This window comes from Pelecanus crispus, chromosome 3 (genome assembly GCF_030463565.1).
Source record: "Pelecanus crispus isolate bPelCri1 chromosome 3, bPelCri1.pri, whole genome shotgun sequence".
NCBI classification, from domain to species: Eukaryota; Metazoa; Chordata; class Aves; order Pelecaniformes; family Pelecanidae; genus Pelecanus; species Pelecanus crispus.
The window spans coordinates 48,182,634-48,208,528 of NC_134645.1; the positions used below are offsets into that span (position 1 = coordinate 48,182,634).

The 25,895-nt window shown below is 36.9% G+C and overlaps 1 protein-coding gene across 2 annotated transcripts in view; it reads right to left on the minus strand.

Annotated features, from left to right (window-relative positions):
* BIRC6 (baculoviral IAP repeat containing 6) overlaps positions 1 to 25,895 on the minus strand; it is a 188,520-nt gene that overhangs the window by 145,272 nt on the left and 17,353 nt on the right. The window contains exons 3-11 of one of the 2 annotated variants that reach the window (XM_075708606.1): positions 23,446 to 23,583; positions 22,561 to 22,754; positions 19,938 to 20,049; positions 18,542 to 18,624; positions 17,117 to 17,339; positions 16,856 to 17,016; positions 14,901 to 14,959; positions 12,152 to 13,546; positions 4,141 to 4,290 (exon numbers count right to left, since the gene is read on the minus strand). In XM_075708606.1, the coding sequence (XP_075564721.1) occupies positions 4,141 to 4,290; positions 12,152 to 13,546; positions 14,901 to 14,959; positions 16,856 to 17,016; positions 17,117 to 17,339; positions 18,542 to 18,624; positions 19,938 to 20,049; positions 22,561 to 22,754; positions 23,446 to 23,583 (2,515 nt within the window). Of the gene's footprint in view, positions 1 to 4,140; positions 4,291 to 12,151; positions 13,547 to 14,900; positions 14,960 to 16,855; positions 17,017 to 17,116; positions 17,340 to 18,541; positions 18,625 to 19,937; positions 20,050 to 21,692; positions 21,723 to 22,560; positions 22,755 to 23,445; positions 23,584 to 25,895 lie in introns of those variants that run through there. The other variant, XM_075708607.1, reaches the window with a different exon arrangement.

Below are 25,895 nucleotides of genomic sequence, written 5' to 3' on the forward strand. Positions count from 1 at the left end.
GGAAAAACAAACATGCTTTATGTAGTGCACTTAAAAGACACTGGGCCTAGACAAGTATTTTGTCTTCTTGTCTTCATATTCAAGTCTTGTCCTGAGGAAACAAGGATATTAGTTGAAGAAGTACTGAAAATTAAAATATCCCAGGGAGACAAACACCTAAAGAAACATTACAAAGGAATTCTGAAAATAATCAGGTTTCCTCAGACAAAAAAAATTGAAAACTTGAGGGGAAAATAAGATATGCACAATGCCAATTCTCTTACATTTTGTGCATTTTCTCTAAAAATGCATTTTGGAGAAAATCTTTTATTTGTAAGGAAATGATGGTTTTCAAAAGGAGAAAGTTTGCTACCTGACTACTACTGTCACCACCCCAGGGGAGTGGTGATGGGAATTAAGTACACCAACACAAATACCATCCCTCCAGTGAAGTCTGAACCTAGAGGCTATCTTGCAAAACAAGACAGGTTGAAAACAGAATTATAACAAGATTACATCCTCCAGCTTGAGAGTAGAAAGGCACATGCAATTCTTCCTGAAAAGTGGTGAAGCTCAAGATGAGATACCCAGAGTCAGGCAAAAAATTGACTCTCATTGCAACAACTATGATTTCTACTTTTCAATCTAGGAGGCAGGAAAATGCTGAAGAGATTAAAAATGAAAAATGCTTTAGAAATTTAATTTCAATAATACAGCAAACACCTTCATTTTTTTTACTGCCAAATGTGAACTGTATTGCTAGATGACTGCAATGAGAAGTGAGATCATAGTTCAAACTGCGCAACAATTCTATCTTTGAGTAGACTGGATTTTTTTCTGCTCCATTCTCCCTCCCCCTCCAACAGAAACAATTACAAATTCAGAGTATTCAGAGCAACCACACGTAATGTAGTATCAACCCCCAAAATTGAAAAATGAAGGACTTAACTTTCCAGTGCTGTCAAGTACACTTGGCTTCTTTTGCAAAATTACATTATTTTTGTTATATTGTAATAGTGAGTTATGACAAGCTGAAGTTCTAATACCAAACTTGAAAAAAGGTTTTAAACTGCTCAGGAAAACTAATATTCTTTTTCAATTTGCTTCTAAAGAAAGCATTACTTTAGATCACTTCACCACAAAAAACCCTCCGTTCCTTAAAAAGAAAGAATAATTTTAACCTAATCCAAGATTTACGGCTCAGTAAGGTTAACATATTTCCTTCTAAACCAATACAATTTAAGATGTATCCAAGTTGTAAAAGCAGGCTAGAAAATAAAATTTAAGAAATGCACTCCAGAATGCCAACAACAGAGAAAGATAAACACAAAACCAAAACCCACAATATATATGAACAATATATGGACAAAAGCTCATGCTTGTTGCTGTGGTTTCTATCCTGATTACGGCATCTTTTAGCTACAGTTTCAGAGAACACCAGTGATTTCATAAAAACACCCTACTGCTTCCTGCCATCAGCTGTGATCGAGATATATAGATCAAGACTTTATGCTCAGTCAGATCTGCCTAGGAGTTAATTTCCCCAAACAGAAAGCTTTCTATTGAGCTATGTCTCTGAAAAACATGCTAAGACAAAAGTGGAAGAAAACATTTTTTTCTGCCGTTTAGTACTTTGATTAAAAGTGAAGCAACACTGATCTTATAAATGTTGGGGGCAATATCTAATCATGATCCATACACACGCTGACAGCTTCATTACTTAGAAAATGTTTGCACAGTCCTAGCAATCACTCACACATTATATGCTAAGAATCCAGTATTATTGACTTAACCTGGATAGTCCAGACTAAGAGCTCTGCAATCACTGTTTGGTTTCAACTCTTCCCCCCAGCCCCCTCATTTTCAGCACTGGCTTCCTATGACTATTAAGCTTCTCCCACAGCTTTTAGTGGCTCAGTTTGATGCCACAGCAGAACAGTACTCAATTTATTTGATAATTACTGTGTATCCAACAACTCTTTGGAAACCATTATAGACCAAGCTCAAGCAACACTACACTCTCCAAATTATATGATTACCTAAAGGAGGACCTGTGGCTTATGGACAATCTAAAGATACAGCTACTTTGAAGTCTATACTTAAGTAAATCCCTTTCTTGTCCCAATAAGCCATATTTAAGCCTATACTGAAGGCTGGATGGGGAGGAGAAGAAGAAAAAAACAACAAAAAAATTTGCCCATTACAGTACTGGCAGAATTTAAACAGTAATTATTATCAATTTGATTCATCAGGTTAGTCAAAGTTACCATTTGATTGGAAGTCATTTAAATCTGCTGATAAGCTATTGTCCAGGGAATGCATCTATTGAAGCACATCTATGTCCTGGATATTCATAATCTCTTTATTGCTTTATTTGCCATTAGCAAAAGAAGAAAGGTGCAGAAGAAAGCCACAGACTTCTCTCCCTCACATATGGATGACAATGGTTTGTCACCTAGTGGTTTTCAAACTTGAGGAATGGCTCCTTTGGTGAAAAAGAGGAAGAACAGGAGAAATTCAGTCCTCAAAGCAGAGAAGACGACAGCAACTGCTGTACCGCTGCTAACAGATAACTTTATGACAAAAAGCACTTCTTTCCCTCTCTTGATTGCCTCTTGTGGAGTAAAATCAGGGGTCATACAAACACAGCACAACACAACATAAAGTGTTACAAGGCTGGCAGCAAGCAGGGGTTTGGGGAGAAAGACAGCAAGTAGCCTGTTGACAACAAAGATGCCATGATCCAGAATGGTCCCTGCACTGCCACTCAGTCCTCTCCCAGCGTTTTCTGTCCCCTGCAGCTGCAGGCAAAGACACCCCCCACCACACGCACACACAAAATTAACATCACTTCTCTGAAACAGTCATAGCTACCTGAATGGTTTGTTTCCATTGTATCATTGCTTTATCTTTATGCTTTATATTATTTATTCTTGTAGTTCATATTCTAGGTCATCTATTCCCAGTATATCCCTATTTCTATCCCAACAAACATGACCAAAACCTCCAAACTCCAACCCAACTGAAATAATTATGCTTTGTGTCTCTATCTTCAACAATTGCAGGTTAGAAGAAAATGAAAAACTTAATAGTTTTACAGCACGCTCATAAACAATTCCTTTTAAAACTCAAAGCAAGACACTGTGTATATATACACACACACACACTTTAAAAACCTCAGCATGACTCAAATCTTCCTCAGGCTTAACCAGAAAAATCAGATTTGTTGCTAAGTTTTAGTAGCAAGTTATCTACACTAAAACATCTTTGATGATGGCTGAGAAAAGATCAACAGGCCCACACAGGAGCTCCCATAACCTGCATACTCACTGTTCCCCTACAAGCAGGAGGACCTGCTCACACTTCTCCCCTTCTACCTGACTGTAGAAGGAACAACCCTCTTGCCCAACTCCCTATTTTACCTAAGTGGGCCAGGATACTACAAAAGGCAGCAGACTGCTGGCAGGACTGGTATATGAGAACTGCAGTAAAGACAAGACCGAAATATGATGTTTAGAATAAAAATAGAATTTGGACGATTAGAAACAATTATTTCTTGCTGTCCAAGGGCAGACAACCTTTCCAGAAAGCAAACTAGTAGGTAAATGACAGCAGAATTTGAGCATAGCTTATAAGCTCATAAGCTTAATTTATCAACTGCAACTGCACTGCTTGAAGTATAGAGAGCATCAATTTCACTGCATGCAACAATACCTGTTGAATACATGTTTTGTACAGTTTTATTAAGTAGAGCTCTACAGCTTCTGCATGAAACTTTAAGGCAATTTTACATAATGAACATACAATTTTAATTCCAAATAAAGAGCTCAAGCCTATTTAAACTATGAGGGAAGCTCAGTGCCTGCACAATTACCTGTTTTTCTGTGTCTGCCACACTTAAAATAACATGTAGAGATTGGAAAGCTAACCAGTTATACAAATGTTTGGTTTGGCTTTCCCCCCCCAAATCGGGAACCGCTAAAGTGTTATGCTTGTTCATAACCAGTGATAGACATACAGTAACTATAAAACTCCAATTTCAGGCAGCAAAAAATTATAAAGCAGCATGCTATTAAATACCTCAAAATCATCTGGATATGCAACTTCCAACAATTACAAAAGCATGTTTACTTACGATATATTTAAACACGTGCAATTTACCTGTAATGCCTGGACTAGAAGGGTTAGATAAGGGCTTGGTGCCTTCTGATGACTGTTCTACACTTTTGGAAAGGGATCCATCTACAAGTATATCAGCTTCATCTATGTCATCACAGGTGCCTCCAATCTGAAGGAAATGAAGTTCTCCACCTAAAATCATCACAGACAACAAAAGAAACAAGTTTACACAGGTATACAGCTAAACTCAACTCACAAGACAGGCTTCCAGTTGAAGTGCTACACAATTATGACAGTAATTATGCAGGACCTGAAACCAGTACAATTATACAGGAATACTCATTTTGCTTTACTGCTACAAATTTTTTTTCACAGTAAATGCAAAATGGAACTACAAAAATACTGCCTCCAGTTGTGAAGAGCATCAAAGGAAAAAAAGATGTTAGAGGGGTCAAAAGGTAATTAAAAAAACCTCAAGAAAAACCCAAAATCATAACCATTATGACACTTTACATAATCCAAATCATGCTTTAAACAGAAAATATTCCATCATGTCAACTGAAGGCCTATACTACCTCATTTGTACAGGTTGCATAAATTTCCTTTTAAAGTTCAATATTTGAGAACTGAAAAATCACTTCCCCACTGAACTCTCCTAACTGTCTCTTCACATTATTTCATCAAACCTGGAATTACAACACTGATCAGGCGAACAGTCAAAAAAGCAAGTCCAAAATTTTCAGTGGACAATGTTTTGATGAAAGCTTGAAATCATGCAAGGAAATTGCCCATTATTCACCACTACCGATACACATAGACGAATTCTGTCATTGACAGAAGTCACAGAGAAGGAATGCTTGATTTTACATAAAGTTGAGGGGAGAGGAAGGGCTGTTAACTGTTTCAGAAGTTACAAAAAACCTAATCAGTAGGATTTAAATAGAGAGGAAAATCCCAGTGTAGGCCTTCCATAGTTTTTCTGAAAATTGATTACAGACTGCCCTTTAGCATCTGACTAATGTTATGACAAACCCTGTTATGCAAATTACCCAGGTTATCTAAAACAAATTTGAGACAATATACATAATAAAAACCCAAGATAAAAGCATAATCAGCAGGTACATGTTCTGCACCATGAGGGTCGAGGAGAGCGAAACGGAGAGTGATAGAGAAGCACAGCGAGGCAGAGAGCGAGCATGTGAGAGGCACACACAAAAGATGCGCAAGAGGCACAGAGAGAGCTGGTACAGGCTTGGTTTTGGATCTCAGTAAGAAAGGCCTGACAACAAATGGCTTAATAAAATAGCTGTTTTAACAAGACAGAATAAAAAGAGGAAAATAATTGCTCAAATGACCAAAAAGGAAGAACCTCTCCACGGACAGGATCTGCGCAGCATGCTGTGGGAAAATCCACCCGGGGTCTGGGTGATGCTGCATGAAAGCAGGGCTCCCAGCATCTAAAGAGATGTGAGATTTTCTCCCCATCCATATTTCTCTTCTTATTCTATCTTACTAAGACAGCTAGTTCATTAAGCCATTTGTTGGTGGGGCCTTTCTTATTGAGATCCAGTAAGAAGCCTGCACTGCCCATCTCAGCCCCAGTCCATCCAGCCTCGGGGCAGAACAGTACATCCCAAGCAGACTCCAAGAGTGGATGGGAAAAAATATTTCTAGCAAGTAACACTTACAATGAATTTTCTTGAAATTAAACTGCTCACAAATGAGCAGTGTTCCTCAAACAAAGAGAATTAGGGACACATTAGATAACATAGACCTTGAGAGCTTCATTTGGTAATAAGCCAAACGTCAGTTTGTTTCCCGTTCTGTTTACTGCTCAAAGATCAATGATCAGAATGATCTCAATGATCAAAACAGATAATCTCCTGTCCTGGAAATGAAGTACACCCTCATGTAATGGAAGTTCAACATACTAACTTGCACCATCTGCCAGTTTTATGGCTCACAGCAGGAGAAACCCTGAAGAACTTCAGCAAGTTGTGGGTTTTTCTAAGGGAAAGTTATGCCACGGTCTCACTTATTCTGTAGGTGGTTGGGTAGGGTTTGGTTTTAAAGAAACAAAACCTTGGTTCTCAAACCAGTTTCTGAGTTTCTGTCACTAATTAACAGCAGCAAAAAATGTCCTTACCATTTTATCCATACTACAAGAGGAAGAGAGAGTCGCAATCCACGCATTCCTGAAAGATTCCAGCACTTTTCCAAGAAAAATTCTGTGCTAAACTTGAGGTATCTCACTTCCTCAAATTTGTTTTTAAAAAGCTTCTGTAAAGAAGTTTATCATGAACTTCAGTTATACTGTATGAGCCTATAAAATTACTAGTGCTTATGCACGCTTGCCAAAAACCTGCAGGTGGCTTTGCTTCTGTATCTCAAAGGAAGCGTTTGCTCTCATAGAACATCCAAAGACGACCTTCTGATGATGCATGCTTAATTACTTGTTTCAAAGATACCACAGTTCCTAGAGTCAAGTGCCAGGAAAAAAAAATGTGTGCAAAAGTCAATGCTGCTTTGCAATCCCAAGCTTCCTTCTGGCAAAACAGTTACCGGTTCCAGGAAAGCAGCATTGGCACAAGTTAGAGAACATGTCAAAGACTAGGCCACTGCAGTCAAAGCCTATCTGGTGAAATGTTCAGTATCCTAAACGTATCCTGCACTCTGGCAGGAACCTGGAAGAGTGACACAATTGTCGACAGCAAATCACAACACGAGACATAGTTGAACAATACCCGAATAGTTAAAGGAATTAAGAAAACAAAGCCATACCACAGGAAAACTATCCACTAAACAACTTACAGTCCTCCTCGTCTCACCACTGGGCTGTAGAGAAAGGGTTCGCTCTAAACAGTTCTGCCTTCATAGGCAATGGGGTCTAACGGGATTGGGGGTCTAACGGGATTTTCAAACACTTGAAAAATGTCCTCAAGCAAGCTTCCCCAAAACCTCACTCCAACAGAATTTATGTTATTCTTGGAGATTTCATCTGTAAAATTCCATCCCAGCTTACGAAAAAATAGAATGCAATTGAATAAGGACAAGTGAAAGTTACTATGCCTAGCAAGAAATAATTACATGCACTCTTATGGGATGAAGAAAAATCAGCTAGCCAGCAGTTCTGTAAGAGAGGCTCTTGTGAGTCAGAAGATAAACCTGATTGAATTTCCTGCTCAAAAGTGCAAACATCCTACTATGTATACAGACACATGGTATGTACAGACTGCAGAGCTGCTACGGAATTCTTCTGTTCCATTCAAAGACATCTGTAGGATTACTGTGCCTGGTTTTGGATATCTCATCAAGAAACATGTAGACTGACTTGAGCAGGTCTTTTGGGGGGGAGAGTAAGGGGTTTTTTTTCTTTCAAAGCCCCCAAGGTAAGTTTAAAAGGATTGGAGATATTCAGCTTAAGAAAATAAATGGTTGGAGAAGGACAGTACCTAAATAAATGCTGTCTTCCCTTCCTTTTTTGAAGCAATCTCTTTCCCATGTTCATAAAGGATAGTACAACAGTAATGACTCCAATCAGCAAACATGATACATGCTAAACACTAGGAAAAAAAAAAAAATCATCATCATAAAGGACAGCATGCAGTAGAAGAAATTTTGTGAGTAGGCTGTTAAATCTCCATGTTGAAGATCTTCAAAAACAGGCTGATCAGTACTCTGCTTCTGAATGGGCAAGTGTAATCGATCCTGACTTGCAGATAATCTCTTAGCATCACTTCCAGCACTAATTCTGATGTGGAAAAAACTTGACCTCTCCCCAATCCCATTAGACCCCATTGCCATGAAGGCAGAAAACTGAAAACACTAAACTGATTCCTGAACTTCAAATACAGCAGTATGCAAGGCTGAAAAAGCCTAATTACATGGAAGAGACAAAGAAGATATCCAAACAAAACCAGAAGAAAAGCTACAGAGAGTAATTAATACACTACATACAAGTCAAAAGCAAGAGATCTGTTATAATTGAAAAGTACAAGATTCGGGGGAATTGATTCTCGAATATATGAAAGTGTCATCCAGTTCTGCCAGGCTTGCAACAAGAAATATTAGCATAGACATAGCACACTCCAGTCTGAAAAAACACCTTCTCCAACAAAGGGGAGTGACTATAAAAACTCTTATTATAATGTAACACTGCAGGCAAGAATTTAGGAGAATTATGTATATCGAAAAGAACATTAAAAAAAAGAATAATCACAAAACAAACACCTAAAGAAAAAACTGCTTATAAATGAAAGTGTAAAACAATCAGTAAGATACAAATGTACATGATGGGTTACATTCAGTGTTCGTGGTCTTCTTTTACAGCTTTCAACTCTGACTAATTCAGAAACAGACAATTTCCAAAAGAACTGATCCAATGTGATCTAGGATTCACTGTGTGTGAGAAGCTGATTATGAACTTCAATTGGAGCTAGGTCTTTGTCTGTCAGCTCTGAAGCAATATAGGCAGAAAAGAGAACTGCTAGAACAAAAAGCACTGGAGTTCTTTCTTATGATGAAAACAAGTAGAAAAACTTCTCTCCCCCCCTGCTTTTCCCCAAACTACTTCCAAATATCAATTAAACTGAAAATATAACTAAATTAATTTAGTGAACTACTGAAGGACCACTTAAAAATCAAATTCACTTTCTGTTGAGAGATTTTTTTTAATGCAAAGATGAATACTAGCATTTTCAACAGGACTCAACAGTGAAATGATTTACTATAAAACCTTCACTCAACACAGACATCCAAAAAACTAGATTTGTGAAAGAATTAGGTTGCAAATTTCAGGCGAGCACAATCCAGGAATGCTTCACTCACTAGAAAGAACTCAAGCACTCAAACAGATCATACAAATTTTAACATCTACTCAGTAAGACAGTCTGGAAGGAAAGTACCTGCTTCACCACAACACCCTGAACATTTCCACTTCTTGTAGCATTTGTTTGAAATGCCACCTCACTTTCCTACTCGGTAATATTTCTTCAGAGAGCTCCAGACACTGAAGTTCATAACTTGACAAACGAGAACGTCAGTGGTGGTGAAACACAGAAACTTGACAATTCTAATGATCTTTTCAAAAATACTCCCAGAAACACAAATATGCACAATTTTCAAAACTGCCAAAACAAATACAAGCAGAAATTTGCACCTTTATGTTAGATAAAAAAGGAACATTTCAGGTATTTCCACCTCATTCCACATTATAAAGCAAAGTTCAACAAAATGGCCCAAATGGCAAATACAGCTATGCAGCTAAACTAAGGAAACAATCCAAAACAAACCCAACAAAAGAAAAAAGCAGAATGTATACTGTGGACCGTTTTCTTAAGTAATTTTTGGTAGGACTGTAATTTAAAAAAAGAAATATAATTAGATGAAAACTGAGATATAAAGAAGGCGGTAACAACTGTAGCTCTGGAAATTTATGCATCCAATACAAACTATATCTGTTCCTCTTAAACACCAGATAATAGGCTTCAAATACCATCAAAAGACCACCCTGCAGCTGTAACCCTATTCAATAACAACACCTCTCAGCCTACTGCATAGTTTTTACTTTTTTTTTGGATGCTACAAGAGCAGAATTTAAGCTGTTTCACATTAATAATGCAAGACACATTGTTTAAAACCCCCATATGATAACACACAAAGCATTACTGAGAGGGGATATTAACTATAGTCTACCTTGGCCAAGGGGAAAAGAAGCAAGCAAAATACAAAGAGATTAAATATACTTGCATGCTTCCCTCCAGAGGTCAACTCCAGGTAACCCTTGCAGAAACAGAGAAGCACCTGAAGCTGACATCAAGAGGTAACGTTTTGAAGTTGCATAATTATTCCCAACTCACAAAGATGAATGACCTTAAATGCAGGTCTAAAACATCTTTACATAAAACCACTCAAAACCTGAAACACCCATTCACAGAGAGGTTTCTTTTCAGTTACATCTTTAAAGGCAGTATGGGAAAAATTATATGATCTACCAATGAAAATGTCAACAAGCAGGAGCAGCAGAAAAAAAAAAAAAGGCTATCGTGCATCCAAAACTTTCAGACATTAAAGTACCTCTTTACCTACTCCCACCATCCAAGCAAGTAAACAGGAAAGAATATATTTGCTCAGCTTATATTCTTGAATAGTTTCCTAACAACATCCAAGCATTTCCAGCGCATGTAGGTTCCAAATCTTCTACTTAACATTTTCACTTATGTCTTGGCACTAGAAGGTACTTGCTAGAAGGATTAACGTTGAATACATCAGTGAATATAGCTATTCTACCTTCAACATGTAGCTTCCTAATGCTGGCAGACTGCAGGCACCATCCCATATGTGGTAGTAATATAGACGAGCAAAGACCTTAAAGTGATTTTGGAAGAAGCCTAAGAAAACTGCATTTAAGAAAAAAAAAAAATGATAGTAATTTAAAAAAATAAATCTTCAGCCACCTAGCAGATAAGCAAGCAATTTTAACCCACTTACAGCAGAAAGATTAAGGGATGATTATGATTCAACACAACAAAAATTATGCAAAACCTGTTCCTTATATCAAGTTATTCATATGTACAATAAGATACAGGATCAAAAAGTTATACTAATAGTTGAGCTTTTTGATTTGCTCTTTTTTGTAGTATTGCTAAATTTTATGCAGTACAGTTATTTATAAACATTTAAGATCAGGTAATTCTTTACAAAGCTTCTTATTTTGGCACAAATGTTACGGCTCTGAGGCTTCAGACTTATCTGGTATCAGACAAAGAAATCCAGACTTCTAACCTACATTGGTCCCTAAATATTTATGATCGCTTTGGACTTAATTTCTCATAAGTGAGAAAAATTATGCCAGGGGAAGTGACTGAAATCTTAAAAAAGGAACAGAAATCGAAAGCTTCTAAAGACATTTAAATGATGAAAATAATGAATTCTGAAGTTCATTTGAATTTGGTTGCAGAGCAGAAAATCAAGTTCCAAATACAGGTGCAGTGGGTATAAATGAAAGATAAGAATAATCAATGGATAAAAAAATGAAGTTACCAAAGTATTATATTCAAAAGAGGAAACTTCAGGGCAGAGGGATACCTGTGGCATATTGGACTACAGAAGAAAAAAAAACAAAATCCCAGTCATCCTAAAGGCAGCAAGAACAGAAGAAGTCACAGCAAAACTATTTATAAACTACTAGATGGGTATATAACACTCTCAGAGAGGAAAAAAGACAGAGATATTTACTGAAAAAGCAGAATAATGTGCTTGTCTATTATGAGGAAGATGAAATATTCTCCAGTCAGTAACAGAGGTGGTGATTATCTAGGCAGAAGAGACAAATACTCCTACATACACAGAATAAATGCTCCCAACTCAACAGACCTGCGTATCTTAGACTCAAGGTCCCAAAACAGGTTTAGATAATACCAAATGCTACAAGAACATAATTAACATACATGCTAACATTGGATGGGAAAGTACCATGCACAGTAACAATAAGCCCTTTAACTTTTATCATTAAAACACAAGAAAGACAGAATAGATCTGATGTAAGAAAGAAATGAATAGTAGTAAAATTCTGTAGAAAAAAACCTTAGCAAGGTTTAGGTTTTTTTTTTAAAATGTGACTGCAGTTTGATCAGCATAGGTAAGACGTCAAGTATAGGTAAAAGCATTACTAGTTAGTAGCAACTATTAGTTGCTAACACGCGATTTTTCATCCATACTGATGAAGCAAATCTAAAATCTCCACTACTAAAACTCTTGGTAGGTAAGTGATAAACACAGGGCCCTTAACAGACATGAGATTTTTACCAGAAGCTTGACTTTATCTGTTGGAAATAACAGGTAAATCTGATTTGAGTTTAAAAACTGCTCATAGGATGACTGTGCAATCAACATGACACCACCATGAAAGGAGGAAATATGTCAATTAAATTCTTTTAGTAGAGCAGAAACTTAGATTCTCACATTCTATAATATAATCCAAATACAGTGAAATCAAGAATTAAAAAAAAAAACAAAACAAAAAAAACCCAAACATTTTAAAGAAAAGTCTTACCTTTGGTGCATGCACATAATCTGTCTGTGCCCGAACAGTATATCACAGAGACAAACATATCTGGTTCCTCAGTGCCCTCTTTTTTAGGTGGCTCCACTTTGGCCAGAATTTCGAAGTTCGAAAGATCTAGTATTTTTACATATCCTCCCTGAGTAGTTATTACCAGGTGCCCAAGAGTAGAGATCTCAGATCTTCTTTCTCTCCCACTGCCATTTTTAGAAGTTAATTGTATTTCCTCTACAGGCTCCTCACAGTCATCCTCTCGATTATCCAATATATCTGGTGGGAGCAAAATCATTGAGGTAATTGTGTCTTGGGGGTCTTTGATATGCTGGATTTTTACTGGTTCCTCCTCTAGGGTAACTATTCTAGTGGCATAATTCATCTTATAAAGCACTAGGTATCCACCACTAATACTTCTCTGCTCAGGTTGAATTATTAAACGAGTTGGTACATCTGCTGGTGATTCATGCTGGATTACATCAATACTCGTGCCATTCACTACAGCAAGACTTGATTCTAGTTCCCCCTTCCTTCTATTACATAGTGCCGAGTTTAATTTATTTAAATTATTCAAGGCCTCTACTTGATTTATTGCACTCAGAGATTCGACAGGACAAGTCCGCAGTCCTACTAACAAGTGAACTCCATCTGCACAAGGAGTGATTGAATCTACACACAGGTTCTCCTCCTCTGCAAACTTTGGCAGACGCAGGCACTGAACCAAAGTCCCAGGCTTGGGAACCATAGAGCTCCACTTGTCCGAGTCCGGAGAAGTTAGGTTGGCTGCAGCATCTGCAAACTGCTGAATGTAAGTCACAGGGGGATCCTGTAACAGCAACTGTTCCTGACTGTCCAGCTCCATTTCAATGATCTGTGGAACTGTGAAACCATCATCATGTATACTTTTACTCATAATATTGTTCATCTGTGAAAAGAGTTTTCCTGCTTTTTCATCAGACTCCTTAATGCTGTATAGCAGCAATACAGGTAAAGTCCTCCTTACCAGAGGGGAATTCAGTTCTGAGTTAGTGCAGGATTCATTGTCAGTTGAGCCCTGTTCCGAGACACTCTCACCTCGAGTCCTACTTAAGCCATCCAGTGACCTCTGAGAGTTACTGCTAACAGGAGAGGTAGCAGGTGATTTGTATGTTAATAGACCTCCAGCTAATAAACAAGGAAAGGGAATGTTGTGTTGTTCTAGATGTTTTTCCTTCATCTTTTCACTCTTACAGTTGGCCAAACAGGGATTTGCTCCAAGTTCTTCTAGATCCTTAACCGTGTCTTCCAGAACATTTGCAACAATTTCCCACTGAAGTTTTTCAGGTTGCTGAAGAATGCTGAGAGCTGTTATATCAAGGCTGACTTCCATAGTTTCTTTTTGTGATGTATGCCCTTTAAAACAAAAATGTTTAACATAATATATGTTCCAAAAAAGAGGAATCCTATTGCATATATTATGGACCTATCCTCATAATTAAGCAAAAAGTCACTGTTCTACAGTTTCAATATGTTAAAACATTCCATATGTTCAAGATTTGACAGTCAAGAAACAGTAAGAGGCCCAGAAACATTCCTTCCACAAAGACTAATGGTTCTCCTAATTTTATCAACAAGAGTGCAAGTAAAGAGAACAGGACATTAGCCTTTGTAAGAAGTCTCCCAGTAAACAGCATTATCTTTCTACTGATTATTCTACTTAGGCTAGACAACCATACTGAAATCCAACTAATCTAATCAACTCAATTCATGTTCTGCCATATATTATTTCCCTTCCTTCCTAGACAATCCAGTACCATCAAAAATCTGCAATTCTGCAGATTCATTCTCCAATGTTAACTGAAAAACATGTCATTTTATTCTAAAACTTGATACTTCCCACCACGTAACAGACCACCTAACAGAAAGAACTCCAAAATATTATAAAAGAAAACCCAGTAATAACTTAAAAGACACAGACTGATCAAATTAAACAGTACTGCAAGAACAACAATGAATCAGAAGAGTTCAACTAAGTAATGTAGAGATTTAAAAGATTACAAAGGACACCATACAAACCCAGATTAAGCGGTGACTTAAGCATAAATGACAGAACACCATCTTTGCTAATACTTTCATTAAAAAAAATCCTTTTCACATCTCAAGTCTATTTCCTTGTGTGTATGCACATTCTTTTTTTCCCCATTAGCTGATCCTTACCCAAAGATGTAAACTGGATTATGGAAAATAAGCAAGTAATCCTCCCTCCCACCAAAATTTCTGATTCAACCTTTAAGAAAATAACACAAGAACACCATGCATAGCACTGTTCTGCTTCCATATGAAAATTTTATTCAGGAAGAGAAATACTCTATCAAAGTGCATACCCACAGGGAAGCAATCAAGATACAGGAACTCTCTCTGACAATCCCCTGAATTTAAAGGGTTTTGTACAGCTGTAATTTGTTCCCGTTCTAGGTAAGTTCTTTTAACTTGGTTTGTGTGTTTTATTGGCAGCAAGATAAGCAATGCTTGTTGTCAAATAAGACATTTATTAACCAGCAAAGTAGGGTTTTTCTTTTCTCCTGTATGTAATCTCTCCACCACACAGTGACTTAAATATTGGCATTGCTTTCAAGGTCAATCTTTTTCCTTTTTTCTAATACAGTCAATACAATATCTTTGGGTTTGACAGGGCTTTTTTAAAAGCCTGAGAAGAACCATTTTCCTCCTGAGCTCTAAACTGTTACATGGATCAGATATAACCTACCTGTCACCGATTCCGATCTGGAATGCTCTTCACTGTCTGAATCCTCCAGTAGGTCATCACTGGAGAAAAAAAAAAAAAAAATTAAAAAAAGCATGAATGACACCACATACACTGTAGCTACATTCTTATTTTTAACTAAATTTAAAAAAAAATTGGTAAAAAATACAATGTGTGTTATAAACTGGCATTTCTGTTAGTCAGCATTGTACATCCATTGATCAGTGGTCAGAGACACTAACTATATAAAGATTTTTTTTCTCCATCATTAAACCAGTAGACCAGCTTTCCATTTGCCTCATTCTACTATTGTAGTCCCAACAATTCAGACATAAATGGAATGAAATGAAAGCCGGTTCTCAGGAATCTTTCCAAGAAAAACAAAAACAAACAAACAAAACCTCTGAAAACTGGTGACACCTTCTTCAAAAGTTCCTCAAAATAGTCTCTGAAAGGTAGAGCTGCCAGACTGATCTTCAATTCTACCAAGGCGATTTTGTAGCTACTACAGAAAGGGTGTATGAACAGTGTGTTGCTTTTAAAAATACCACCAGATTAATCATTTTTTTCATAAAAGCAGATTCTGTTCAAGATACCTCTTCAAGAGAAATAGGCCCTTCAGCAGTTCTAAGAATATATGAAGATTTTACGCATCTGGCTTTTCCAATATAAGAAACATTTTCCTATTACAGGCTCTTCTCACACAGGAGGAATAGTAATGCCTTTGCAGCTTCAGGTATAACTACTCACAGTACGAAGTTAGATCCCAAATTTCAACAAACTGCATGCTTCTTCCTCACACCTAAGAAACAGATCTTGTTTGGCTCAAACCTGATCAACCTTCACTTCATGACAAGACAGCAGCAATTCAATACTTAGATTCTTATCCAGCTTCCCCTTGAGTGGGAAAGTGATAGTAAATTTCATATAGATTAAGTGAAGTGAAAGACGCTTAGTTCTCAGCAGGTTCGTAAAATCTTAATTCTTTAACTCTCAAGGAGTTTACAGCCCTAAAGCTACAGTAAAAGTCTAGGCCCCAGCAGCTGTTAGGCTCCACACTCTGATGTTGCCCACGTTTCTACGTACCCTCTTCAGAAGAGCAAGCTTCATATTTGCTCTGCAGCACTGTAGGAATCACACCAAGCTTAAAACCAAAGATTACTTTTCCTGTGCATGTAGCAGTACTGTTACTTTCCATGATGCTGAAGTTTAAGAAGAAACATTCAGAAAACTAGCAAGACTCCCCAAATACCTTTTGTCCTTAGTTTTCCAACAATTATTCACTCTTTTGTTTGAGTTTTGGTAATATGAGAAAGGAGTTTCTAGTAACAGACCTTAAGAAGCATAAATGAAAGAATACTGCTTTTTCTCACATGGCACCTTCTAAGCACTGGCATACCCTCTAGCTTATCTGAAAGTTTGCAAAAGGACTGTCTTAATTGTTTAGAGTCTGTATGCGTGTGTTAAAGGTACAAAATAAAAGCAATTCCTAGCACACCCACAAAATTTATTTTCAGAATGACATAACCAGAAATTACGGAGAAGCAATCAGAAAAAAACATGTTCCAGAAGTCCACGAGTAGCCTTTACTTTCAAAGCCTGAAATGCATAATCCATAACTAAAGTGAAAAACTGTTCCAAAACTTATATTCCTTTCTCTTTTTCCTCTGCCTCTGGAACATCAACACAGGGCAGCAACGAGATTTGGTATCTCTCTCTTAGTCAAGTATAAAAACTGAAACAGCAGGAATAAAATGGAACTGGCTTTAAAGATAAAAACCAATAATCTAAATTTCTATGTGTTGAATTGTGTACAGATATACAGTGATTAAAAAAAATTATCTCTGAAAAAAAAAAAATCTTACCAATCTTATGCTTCACAAAGCATGACTTAACTAAACTGCATTTACCACTTACACAGCAGCATTTGATATTTCTAATTTTGTAGATCAGCTTACCTGTCTCCTTCTAATTTTGGTATATCTGAGCAGCTAGATGAATCTTCTAGCCATGCTAGCGTTGGCCTCCTTGAGTCAACCCCTGAGCTCTGTTCTCCTGATAACATAAGTTGCTGCACAATAGCTGGATCATATGCATTGATCTCAAATTTTAAGTGGACCTGAGATATAACAACAAAAAACAGAAGAGGTCTTTGATTTAAATCGAGATATGCTTAATCAGTAATTAATTAATAAAAACTGGCTGTTTATATTGTATACCTTCATAAGTTTGGAAACATCCCATATGCAGATCTTTCCTCGTTTTGTTGCAGCAGCTAGAAAATGAGGGCAACTTCCAGATCCAAAGCAGGCTATTCTGTCAGTGCCATCTGTGCAGGGAAATTGCGCTGGACTTGTTGCCAGTGTGACTGAAAGAGGTACATTCTGAGTGTGCTCACCCTTGACAAATGGGCAGTTTGGGGAATGTCTCTCATGTTCAGACCTTTTCATATTAAAAACAAACATAGCAAATGTTGATTTCTTACTGTGAAAGAATACACATCATATACACATCATATACAAACTCAGCCCTTGAAGTGAAGCTGAGACTGAACTGTTTGAACTGTATTGAAGTCAACCGTACAAGGGAGTTCTGAAGTTACTAATGCAGCTTTCCCTGCTGTTTCTCAATAGCAGACTGTATTAAAGCCTTTGATCACTTAATGGATACTCATATTCAAATGGAGGAATCTACACACACTGCTCCTAGCATAATTAGTCCATTTAAAAAAATAATTGTTCTATACGCAGTAGCCCATCATGCCCTCATGAAGAAAAGCGCAGATTAAATTCTACAGAACGTACATTAGTATTCCAATGTTATGAGATATTATTATAAGTAACCTTAATAAGATGAAGCAATGTCCTGTCTTTAGTTCTACATCCACACTTATAAAAATCAAAATTAAACACAGTCCTGAATGACAGATTGACCAAGAAGCATGAAAAAACCTTTCTAATCTCAGTATATACCTAAGGCAGAGACATAGCAAATAGCAATTACACTGCTACAAAATGTCTGGAAACTAACAAGGGAAAGGAGGAGACAAGGACTATGAAGATAACATTATAAAGGAAAGTCTCCAGCAAGCCAGGAATCTGATGTGTTCAAATAAAAACTATAAAATACCAAATAAGACACAAATTACGTTAAGAACCCTTTTAAAATCAATATAAGGTCCTGCATTTCTGTCACTATGCACAATTTTAGCTGATTCAGACAACTAGTAATGGATCTTGCAACTTCACATGAAAGGCAAATATACACAGCATGGCCATTGCAGTTTAAGAACTTAAAAAAAGATGTGTTCTAGTCACAATCATACAGCAGATTGAGTTTAAATCCCTGCAAAGAAATGTTGGCTGCCCTCTGCCATGGAACAATTTCAAATGAAATAGCAAATCAGAATTAAGAAATAAAACCAACTACAATTTCTTGGGTTTAGTATTATACAGAAATCTGATGTAGTACAAGGAATTATTTGGTGATTTGTTCCATGGAATCATTCTGGAAATCCATTCTTGTCAGTGACACTCCCTAAACTCACCAGAAATCCCATGGAGATAATGTTGATCTTTGTCCTCCAAAGATTTCTAACCTCTTCAGCACAGAATTAAGTCTACTCCAAACATCATTAAACTTACCAGGGTTCATCTGTAGGCTCCCAGCATACCAAACACACACTACAGGTAAAGCACATGGCTCTGTCATCTCCTGATGAAGCAGGCTATAAAAATAAGAGACACTTGAAATTTATATAGCTATGTACTACAAAACACTTTAACTAGGTGATCAAGTCCTCTCCTCCTTCTAGTGGCATAGCAAAGCACCACATCAAACGTATAAAAGGCCACAAATTACATACTATAAAGTGGTAGTATTTCACATTAAAAAAAAAAAAAAAAAGGATACACCACATTATTGTAGAAAAGATTCAGAACGAACACCTGTGCAAACCACTGGATAAAAACCACACAGACATAGAACAGAACTCAGCATCACTGCTAAGACTTTTTTTTTCTTTGGAAAAAGTTCACAAGGTTCAAAAAATTTAGAACCTCAGCAGAGTAACTGCTTGGAAAAAACACAAGTTAAACAAATACTTCCTATATGCCTTCAATCTGCTGGACTATAAAGCACTCTGTATCACTCCTCTGCAAAGAACAGTTGTTACTAGCTGAAGTGACAGAGGGAAAAAACTGGAAATTTCCATTCTCTTAAAATTTGGCATTTTCATGCCCACATTTCAAGTCGCCAAGATATGCTTGGGAATATGCAGATGCAATTCTAACATATGAATTCCATGCATTTCTCCTCCTGAAGAAGCTTAAGAAATCCTCCAAAAACTTTATCCACTTGCACCTATCAGGCTTTGCAGTTGACATAATGAGGCAGACAATACTGATGTCAAATGATACGTGCTGCCTAGCCATCGTAATCTAAATCCATACATAATTTTTTTATAGTAGAAATAATTTCGAAGAATGAAAAATGGAAATAAGCATAACTAGTGGAATAAAATGTTAAGTTTGTATTTATTCACTAAGCTTAATAATTTAGTAATGTGATCTAGGACTGTTGTTTGTTACGATACAGTTAAGTCCCACCGGGACAGTATGGTTAGAGAACTCCAATGTCAAGTTTATTGCTTTTTTTGCTTTACTTACAATATAAGAAGTAAGGATATTTACTCAACAATCTAACAAGGAGAAAGAGAGACTTTATGTAACAATCAACTTCATCTTTATTATTGTTGTTTAACTCAGATCAATTTGATACTTAAAAGTGTTTTATATGCTGAAGTTCAGAACAGTATTTTCTCTGTTCTGTACAAAGAAAGAAGCAACCTCAAGGCATGGAAAAAAATTGAAACTTAAAAAAAGAAAAAAGCTGAATGACAAACATTTTCATTATGGTTTTTGCATCATCGAAGGACTCCATAAAAAATAAAAATCATTAAAAAGAAAAAAAAATACTTTTTCCCCTGCTCCCCAAACCCTCACCTAGGGAACAAATACTAAGAACAACTAAACCTGTTACCTGGTGATAGAACCCAGCTTGAGCCATAGGATCTGGCTGTGCCCACCTATAACCCACATGAGGCCATGAAGTGAACGTCTCCCGTCTGTTAGCTTCACTATACATCAAAGACCTAGAAAGGTGAAAAATTCTACATTACCCAAAACTGCCACTTAGCGTAAAAAAGTAAACTATGAGATATTTTCAATGCTTTAGTAACTGTTAGAAATACCACAGATAATTTTAAGTGTAAGTTATAGATAACTATCATTAACAATTACAGAAATTTACAAAGTTCTCTCACTTGGGTGCCTGAACTACATCCTTAGCAGAAGACCAAAATCAATACAACAACCTACAGGCCTTAAAAGCAAGATTAATAAAGTAAGTTTCCAGGCAGCCTATTTGGTCTAACCGCAGAAAAACATCAGATATCCAAAGCTACTCTACATTTAGGGAAGACGCAGAATCTAGCCCAACAGAACTGGTAGAGAGTTGGTTTTTTTAGCATGACATCTACTGCAAAAATTTGGGTTTATTAGTTGAACATACATGAATATGCATATTTAAAAATACTGCAAAATGGTATTTTAGGCTTAACTGAATACATGGTACCAACCCCCCAACATTCGTCACTCACTGTATACTATAATACTTAAAAATATAAACTATTAAGTTGCAAAATATGAACTCCTCTGCAACTCAACATCTACAGAAAAAAGAAGCTCCTCTCTTTTCCACCTTCACTCAGTGCACATCCCTCATCTGAAATAGTACGTAAGAAACAACTGTCAGCTTTTCTTTTGCTTGGACAGAAGTTTTTTTCTCCAGCATCATCCCAAGAACTAGTGCTGCTAGACAGAAAAGTGCCTCACTTCTTGATCCTGTCCCTCAGTTTCAGGAGATTTTTGCTGTCTTATAAGAGAATGGATATATTAAACATTTCCTACCAAGCAAGTAAACTATTATTGCAACACCCACGAGGGCTGTCTTAACTTGACATTATACCATCTTAAGAGACAGATCTCAGGGAGCTCTAATCAAAAATACAGTATGGCAAGGTACAGGTAGACCTGGAGGCTTGGGGAAAGGAAGTAAGAGATTAAATCAATTTCATTAAATTATTTGAGCTGTAAGAACTGATAATACACTTGCAAAATAATATTTGTATAGAAACTTTCCAGAAGGAATTAATTTATAGACTTAAAAGATTTATCACTATTCTAACTAGTCTCGGCTTATGAAGGTTAAAATAATGGGTTACTTGCTCGTGTACACATTATCACTTGGATCAGAAAGAGATGAAGCAACAATCTGAGGTAAAATTTTCTCTGACCCCGAACACACAGCAGGAGACTAGACAGTTCAGAAGTAGCATATATATGCTCTGCAAACGTAACAACTTCCTAAACTTCTAAAACGCAAAACATGGGCGTAAGTCTTTCTTGTATGAAGGAAAAGGAATTGATTTCACGATGCAGCATCTTATGTATGCTCTATCTTTGGCAGACAAATGAGTGCTCTCTTTGCATTCAAAAGAGGTGTACATATGCTCTTAAAGCCATGCAGTTTCATAACATCTCAACATTGCAGTCTCAGTAAGGTTTCAGTACTAGTTTGAGTAAAGCCAGTATCTTAAGTAAGTAGTCATACACACCTGACTGTTCAGATAAAACCCATAATCAAACATGATGAAGAGGAAAGCCTAGGTGAACTTACCACATTAACATGTTACAATACCACCTAGGAACCTATATTTAGGGCTGCAATTCTTACCCTTCTGAAAATATATGTTGGGATTAAGAGCAAAGTGAATTCAATTTGCCTGGCATTTGTCGTGGTTTAGCCCCAGCCAGCAACTAAGCACCACGCAGCCGCTCACTCACTCCCCCTACCCCGATGGGATGGGGGAGAGAATCGGAGGAGTAAGAGTGAGAAACACTCCTGCGTTGAGATAAGAACAGTTTAATAATTGAAATAAAGGAAAATAGTAATGATAATAGTAACAATATAATAATGATAATAATAATAATAATAATATACAAAGCAAGTGATGCACAATGTAATTGCTTACCACCTGCCGACCGATACCCAGACAGTTCCCGAGCAGCAATCGCTGCTCCCCGGTCAACTCCCCCCCCAGTTTATATACTGAGCATGACGTCATATGGTATGGAATAGCCCTTTGGTCAGTTTGGATCAACTCTTCTGGCTGTGCCTCCTCCAAGTTTCTTGTGCACCTGGCAGAGCATGGGAAGCTGAAAAGTCCCTGACTAGCCTAAGCAGTACTTAGCAACAACTAAACCATCAGCATGTTATCAACATTCTTCTCCTACTAAATCCAAAACAGCACTATGCCTGCTACTAGGAAGAAAATTAACTCTATCCTAGCTGAAACCAGAGATAGATAGAGCATTAAAGTCAGAATCCAAACAAAACAGTCTTGTGGCACCCATAAAGGTTTATCTTAAGTTCAGTAATATGTATAGCGCATCGTGCATTAAACAGTTAAATAGCAGTATGTGTAAGAACAAGAAAGTACAGAACAGGACTAATTCCTTTGGCAAATAAGTAAAAGTCACCTAAGAGCTTATTCTGATATAATTAAGGGGTCAAATTCATCACTTATTTTGTCTTAATATACCTGTCCACAGATCGACCAGGTCCCACACCAAGTTCTGGTCGTGCGCTGGGTAAGAGGTAAGATAACCTATCCATCACAGAGGATGCTACAGGTAAGGCAGCAATATTTTGATTTATCTTCTTGAGTTCATTTACAATGGCACTGGCGACAGACTTCAAAACATGATGAGGAAGGTGGAACATAACCGTTGCCCACTAAATTAAGAAAAAAAGTGCCTAGTTTATATTTTAAAATTTTAACATCTAAACAATAAATAGATCACAAAAGTGTCAAAAGCAAAACCACACACACACCTTGCACCCTCTCTTGATTTCAAGAAATAATACAAGAACAGACACACAGTAGCAACATGGACTTATGGGCTCAAGCTGCACCAGGGGAGGTTTAGGTTGGATATTAGGAAAAATTTCTTCATGGAAAGGGTAGTCAAGCATTGGAACAGGCTGCCTACAGAGGTGGTGGAGTCACCATCCCTGGAAGTGTTCAGAAAACGGGTAGATGTGGCACTTCGGGACATGGTTTAGTCTAGTCTACCCTTTATTGGTTTAGTGTGGATGTGGTAGTGTAGGTTAATGGTTGGACTGGATGATCTTAAAGGTCTTTTCCAACCTAAACAATTCTATGATTCTATAATGCAAAGTCAATAACTTCAGATTTTAAGTTCAGTTGGGATTATTAGCTGAGTTTATCAGCAAGAAACTAACCTTGTTTGTTCTCTTAAAAAGTGAAACTTCACACAGAGGAACTAATGAACATATAGTACATTCCATCCTCTTCAAACAAAATCCGCCATACTAAGTCAAGCATTTTGTATGCTTCAATAATGGTAGCCAAGCAAATTAGACTTGGGAATCCATGTTAGACAGTACAGAGACAAATTCTTACCTTTGCAACTTTATGATTTGCTGCTGTTTCATGTGAGGTATTTTTTAAACCATCCTTCAGTTGTGTGATGAATAAGTCATATCCCTCTGTGCTAGAAACATCTACTTTTTCTACGCAAGCAGATAACAGCTGCTGAGCCTAAAATGCAGATGTGCAAGAAAAATTAGCATCCACGTTGAGTAACTACAGACAAGAATTACACCTGTTTCATTACTCCAGGAAATGTAATTTGTCATATCCTACTTTACTATATATTACACCAGCATAATTCCCATAAAAGACCCAGAGTTGAGTAAGCCATTCCAAATTTTACTTTGTAGACCAATCAATGGATAAACTTCAGCAATAGTGACAGTAATTACTACAAGTTCCCTCAAGGGCAATATTACCAAATGTTAAACAAGTCAGTCATATAAACAATTAAAACAGAACATATATTAAAGCCAAGCAAAAAGGAGACATCTATTGCCCAATGCTTTCCCTTCAAATGGATTCATTCAGCTTCTCACTCACAAAAAGTGAGAGCAAGAACAAAGTCTTTGATATTTTTCTGAGTAGCTCCGTATCTTAAAAAAAGTAGATGATAATGAAAGAAACAACATTGGAACAAAATTAGAGATAAATTACTTACAATGCTAGTATAATGAAGTGAAAAATGAGGCAGAAAAAAACCCAGGCTAGTTTAGAATCTAGGAATTCTTAAAACTCAGAAATAATACATCTAGAAAAGAACACTATAAACATCCATTTATAGACTTTTTTTTCTTCCAAGTCCCATCTGTTTCTGGCTTGTCCCTCTGTCTGCTAACTTCATGTCAACAGGTAAGACTGAAAGGTACACTTTATGTGCAAAGTACAGAGTATTCTATATCTGTTACATGGGCTAACATCTGAAAAATGTTATATGAAATCTTTCAAGTTACAAACACAGTGAAATATTTCTGAAGGGCAACAGCCAGCTAGTCCTTTAAACAGCCAAAAACTGCTCCAAACAGAATGGGCCAAACAGCCACTTGGTTACATCCTTGGGGAGTTCAGGGGAAGACAGACAGAAATAAGGCAAATCAGTCCCCTAGCTAAGGTTGTATCTGTTTCTTAGATTTCAATAAAAAGACAATTACAATTCTTGTGGCATCTCATACTTCCCAAGTCTCTTGCAGATGACAGAAGAACAACAGATAGATTGTGGAAGTTCATATATTTACAGTGTTCTATGGGGATGTAAAAACATCATAGAGCCTGCATCATAACTTGTCAATGCTGCCGATTAGAAATGCATAAAGATGCACTGCATTACCAGCAGATGAATCATACAGAAAGACTACTTAAATTAAGTGCAAAAATTTGAAGAAAAGTTCTAGAGACTAACGAAAAATAAAGGTTCTTGCTCGGATAAAGGTTCTTGACCTTCCTATGATGAAAGAGGTAGACTGATGCATTTGTATGATATTTGGTTAATATTTACTAAAATTTTCTGAGGTCTGGTTACCTCCTCTTTAAAATTAAAAGTAAGAATTGAAGACTGCTAATGTTTTTCCTCCCACCTCACTGATTTGGCCATGAACTCCCCAAATCTGTTCCTACTGCACTATATCAATTTCCAATTTTTTTTTTTCCTACTGGAAATACCTTTACAGAGAAGTGCTCTATTTTAACCTTGACATAAGGGTCTGTAAACTCCTTAGAACCAAAGAATCTTTAGCTAAAACCGACACAAACTTAGAGGTTGTATTGAACCGTGTGAGACTGCAAACCAGTGACAGCAAAACTTATGAAAGGAAATGCTGACCTCTGTCAGTCTCTTCACACTCAGTCACACATACCAAGATTTTGTAGTTACCCACAAAGGGTGTAGAAATGATGCCAGTGGCAGCAAGCCTGAGAAACCTGTAAAGCTCTCTTTGGAGACCTCTATGAAGCAACATTTTATTGCTGTTACTCCTGCTGCATACAAGTAATTAAAAACCTCACATATAACACACATTCTTGGTTCATAATAAGGACCTATTATTGAGTACTCCAAGAGCACATAAATATTTTAAATCAATGCTCAGGATAAGTTTTTATTGGTGGTGCATCATTCAATATAAATTTATTTCCCACAGAGATGAGTGGTAAGTGCTCTTTTCTCAGAGTGCTTTAAAGATTCAGAATCTGGATCCAGTAGTCCAGTTTTGCTTTTTTAACTGTAAGCACTATTCTAAACATTACCATTGGCAGATGCTCTATGCTTTTCCCAAACAAAAAATTACTCTCGCTTGTAATTAAAATTGTTGTAAATATTTACTTCCTAGGTCTATTACTTCATGACCCCTACAAAGGTGAAAGCTACTTTCCTCATCACCTTAGAACAGAAGAAATTGTTAGCTCTCTTGTATTAGGCAACATTTGAAAATAAGAACGTACATGCTATCTCACCTAATAAATGCTATGCTAGCTGAAGGTAAACC